The sequence below is a fragment of the Austrofundulus limnaeus genome, unplaced genomic scaffold, assembly GCF_001266775.1.
Source record: "Austrofundulus limnaeus strain Quisiro unplaced genomic scaffold, Austrofundulus_limnaeus-1.0 Scaffold578, whole genome shotgun sequence".
NCBI lineage: Eukaryota > Metazoa > Chordata > Actinopteri > Cyprinodontiformes > Rivulidae > Austrofundulus > Austrofundulus limnaeus.
The window spans coordinates 1-4,529 of record NW_013952980.1 but is presented as its reverse complement, the minus strand read 5'-3'; the positions used below and the strand labels follow the sequence as shown (position 1 = coordinate 4,529).

Below are 4,529 nucleotides of genomic sequence, written 5' to 3'. Positions count from 1 at the left end.
TGACTTTAATAACATTTCTTACTTAATGGAAACACTGCAGTTGTGAAACTGTTTTTTCAACATTAACAGAATATCAACAAAGTTTTGCACATTTGTAAAGGAAACGCAGCTTGTGTCTCAGTCCAGTCCAGTAAATGAGCCCACCTGTCCGTCTCACCTGAATGAAAGGAGCCRATGAAGCTCACCAGGAAGCCGGCAGTGTGGTACAGCGGCAGGTTGGCGTACATCACGTCCTCTGATGTCACCCCGTACGTAGATAAAACCGCCATAATTGTCAGGAGCCGTTTCTGGGTGATCACAGCTGCTTTAGGAAGACCTGAAACACAACAAGACCCTCATCAGGATCAGGTCTGAAGGTCTAAAGGACTAAACTAAAACCCAGCTCAGCCTCTCCGGTACCGGTGGTCCCAGACGTGTAGCTGTAGACAGCTGGACTTTTTAATGTGATGTGAGATCTGAGGGACCGAGGGATCGGAGCGTCGGAAGCCTCTTCGATCTGATCCCAGAAGCTCTGGATCCCTGCTGTGTCCGAGTCTTTGGACATCAGGAGGACCAGGACTCCCTGGTCCAGCAGAGACGGCAGGACGTCCTTCACTGCCTCCTTCAGTTCTGCAACCAGAGGGATGCTGCAGTTAGCTAAAGCACAAAAAATCTGACAGCTAGAGGACAGCTGAGATTAGCTTAAGAAGCTAAAACTGACTTGTTAAAGCTAAAAGATGCAGAACACTAGCTAAAAGCTAAGAGAAGCAGAACGCTAACCAACAGCCAAAAGTAGAAAAACCTCAGCTTAAAATTACAGTTAGCTAGGAGCAAAACTTGGCAGAAAGCTTAAAGCTACATGCAACAAATTGGTAGCTAAAAGTAGCATAAAGCTATCTAAAAGCTAGTCTTGACTAAATGGTAGCTAAAAGCTAAAAACACAAAAGGCTAGATAAAATACCAAAACACAAACTAAAAGAAACTGTAGCTAAAAGTAGTAAAAGGCTAACAAAAGCTAAATGTAGCAAGGTAGTAGCCAAATGTAAACTGTAGCTAAAAGTATAAAAATTGTAGCTAAAATGGTACCTAAAATCAGTAAATGGTTAACTCAAGCTAAATGTAGCAAAATAGTAGCTAAAGGTAGAAAATGGTAACTTAGTCACAAGCATCTAKATAAAAGTAGGAAAAGGCTAGAATAAAGCTATTAACTTTTATTATGCAGCATTATTCTTTTAGCTAGCTAAATGAATAATGTTGCATAATAATAGCTAAAAATATCCCCGTCACAGCGAAAAGTACATGAACGGTAGCTAAACGTAGCAAAATAATAGCTAAAAGTACAAAAATCGTAACTGAAAGTAGCAAAGTTGTAGCCATAAGTAATAAAAATCTAGCTAAAAGCAGCAACATGATAGCTCAAAGTAACAAAATAGTAGCTAAAAAGCAAGAAATTTCTAACAAAAATAATGTAGCAAAATAGTAGCTAAACTTAGAAAACGGTAACTTAGTCACAAGCATCTAGATAAAAGTAGGAAAAGGCTAGCTAAAATAAAAATTTGCATAATAGCTAAAAGCAGCCCCTTCACAGCTAAAAGTAGATTAATTGTAGCTAAAAGAAGGAAAACAATAGCTAAAAGTACAAAAATTGTAAATGAAAGTAGTTGTAGCTAAAAGTACTAAAATTGTAGCTAAAAGCAGCAACATGATAGCTCAAAGTAGCAAAATAGTAGCTAAAAGCAAGAAATTTCTAACAAAAGCTAAATGTACCAAATATTAGCGAAAGTTAGAAAATGAAAGCTAAACCTTAAAGTCACAAATGTTTAAATAAAAGTAGCTAACTTAAGTAAAATGATAGCCAAGTTCCAAAATTGTAGTGAAAAGTAGTGAAAAAATAGCTAAAAGCAGTCAAGAGTTAACACAAGCAACATAGTAGCTAAAGGTAGACAATAGTAGCTAAATCTAAAAATCAAAAAAGTCCAAATAAAAGTAGCAAAAAAATAACTAAAGACAAACTGTAGCCAAATGACAGATAAAAGTTACAAAACCATAGCTAAAATGAACACAGTGGCAGCTAAAAGCTAAAGTAAGACAAGGCAGTAGCTGAAGCAGACTGTGAAGAGGACAGAGTTTAGAAAGTTGTTTATAAAATGCATCTTAGGTCACTAAGATGCATTTTATAAAACATCATCAAACATCAGCTGAAGGTTTAGCTGCAGAACCTGCAGAAGAAGTGAAAGCAGCTAAAGAAGACTCTTGCCTTCRGCTGCTATGAGCACAGACGCCTGGCAGCAGCTGAAGCTGTGCAGCAGGGATCTTTTCCGGATGTTGGAGTTCAGCAGGGCGACAGGAGAGCCCAGTTTGGCCAAAGCCAGCCAGGTGAACAGGAAGGCGGGTTCGTTCCCCATGAACAGAGCCACGGTGTCCCCGGGTCGGAACCCGGACTGGGTCTGCAGGGCCCGGGACACCTTGTTGCTCCTCCTGTCCGTCTCGGAGAAAGAGAAACTTTCTTCTCTGAACACGATGAAGGGTTTGTGAGGAAACGCCGCGCTTTGCTCCAAGAACCGATCCAGGACGAAGAAGGGGGGTCTCCTCCTACTCCATCTCGTGTTCGAGACCAGAATCCCCAACAAATCCCGCATATAGACCAGGTCCATCCACAGGAGGGGGGACAGGGTCCTGAGGAGGAGTGGGAGGATGAAGATGCTGCCTAAAAGAATAGAAATCAAAAATAAAGCCATGTTCAGACGTCAGCTCAAAGTGTGCTTCTGCTGCAAAAACAGAGAGAAACACTTAAAGCAGAGGGCGGCTCGAGTCCCGCCCAAGTCCCGGCCCGAGTCCCGCCCAAGTCCCGGCCCGAGTCCCGGCCCAAGTCCTGGCCCGAGTCCCGCCCAAGTCCCGGCCCGAGCTGCAGTCACAACAATTCAATATGAGCTGCAGATTTATGTATATTTAAGGGGCGCCAGCAGGGAGGGGGCATGAATCCCCCCCCCCACCCCCCCAGTACCCATGCCACGGTCATTAATGACGTATTTCCGGTAAAATTCTTGCCACACTCCTCCCTTCCACTCCCTACTTATTGCCTATGCTTTTAGCATTAGCTGCTAGTACAATCCGTGAAAAAGTCACAAAAGTTAAAGCATCTGTGATCTACTGGTATAAAAAGTGAGTTCTGTTGTGTGTCCACTAACCAGCAGGTACGACAGAGTAGTTAGTTTTTATCTATTTTCCTTTAGACGAGGAGATGACAGCAGGGGATCATAGCATTACAGAGATTACAGCATCAGAAATGCGGAGACGGAGGTTACAAAAGTGAAATATACATTTATCCCCTTCTACTGCCAAGACGAGAGAGGAAAGACCACCTCACAGCTAGCAGGAAACTAACACACAGCAGCCGGTACAAAGGTAGGTGTGTGTGCACGCAGTGTAGACTAAAGCTGAGTGATGAGCGCGCCCTCCTCCCCCCGAGCACCGAGAGCAGCAGAACCTCTGCCTGATAATCATTACGTTTTCAGTTCACTAACGTCGGGGAAAACAATCCAAACCATTCAAGTATCCCATCAATTTAAAGCCCAGACTCTGCTCTTTCCAACAATATAAGTGTCACAGCTCTACGTGAAAAATTCACAGAACAAGCAGCCAAGGAATAGTGAAAAAGGCTCAATTCTGGAACCATAAACACAAAAGTCTTTCCTTTGTTTTTATGGCTTTAATCCTCTGGAGTGATTTTTTTCCACTTGGCTGGACCTGTACATCTCCTGTGTTAATGTTGGTACATGTAATCAAGGGCGTAACTTTCTGAAGGACTGTTGTGGACATGTCCCCACCAACTTTGGCCAGACAGGGACAGTCCCCACCAATATTCACACATCTTTTTTCCTTTGCGTGCATCTACATTTCCCGACAGTAGGCAGCAGCAACTGCTCTGTCTACCTTTTTCTGGGAAAATAAAAATAAAAAAGTAGCTACGCTGCGCCGCTTCCTCCCTTCCGCCCCCTCCCCTCTCCTGCTAGTGCTCCTCATCCCATACAGGAGCGCTACTGCGAGCCTGGGACACCCTCACCATCTCCCTTCCTTTTCTCTGAAGTGCAGACTCACGCGTGCTACCTGCCTGCTGTAAAACAACGTGGTGGTCAGATCTTCAGAGCTACTGGAACAGGTAATGGTCTGATAATATCCAGCTCTTGGAAAAATATTATTCTTTACAAAGGACCAAAAATAAGTCAAACTTTAGGACAGGACAGTTATTTTTCTTAGGAAACATTAGCTTGCTGCCAGTTATCTATCAGCTAATGTTAGCATTCATTTACTGATGACATTATCTATTATTGAGGTTTTTTTAAATCAGTTAAACTGTATTCAATGCTAAGATTGAGTCCAGGTCCACTCTGTTGATAATTATTGAATACCTGTTATAATTTACATTCATAAATCACAGATTATTTCTCTAATTTAATCTGCTAGCTTCATAATTTACATGTTATGTATTTGAATTTTTAAAGCTGACTCAATTCAGGTGGCAGTAAAAACATAATAATCTATCTGTTGAT

The 4,529-nt window shown here is 42.2% G+C and overlaps 1 protein-coding gene across 1 annotated transcript in view; it reads right to left on the bottom strand.

Moving 5' to 3' along the window:
* LOC106530934 (very long-chain acyl-CoA synthetase) overlaps positions 1-2,816 on the bottom strand; it is a 15,032-nt gene extending 12,216 nt beyond the window's left edge. The window contains exons 1-3 of the mRNA XM_014026667.1: positions 2,237-2,816; positions 400-609; positions 158-316 (exon numbers count right to left, since the gene is read on the bottom strand). Coding sequence (XP_013882121.1) covers positions 158-316; positions 400-609; positions 2,237-2,717 — 850 coding nt within the window. The 5' untranslated portion in view covers positions 2,718-2,816. The remainder of the gene's footprint in view (positions 1-157; positions 317-399; positions 610-2,236) is intronic.
* Between the last annotated feature and the right edge of the window lie 1,713 nt (positions 2,817-4,529).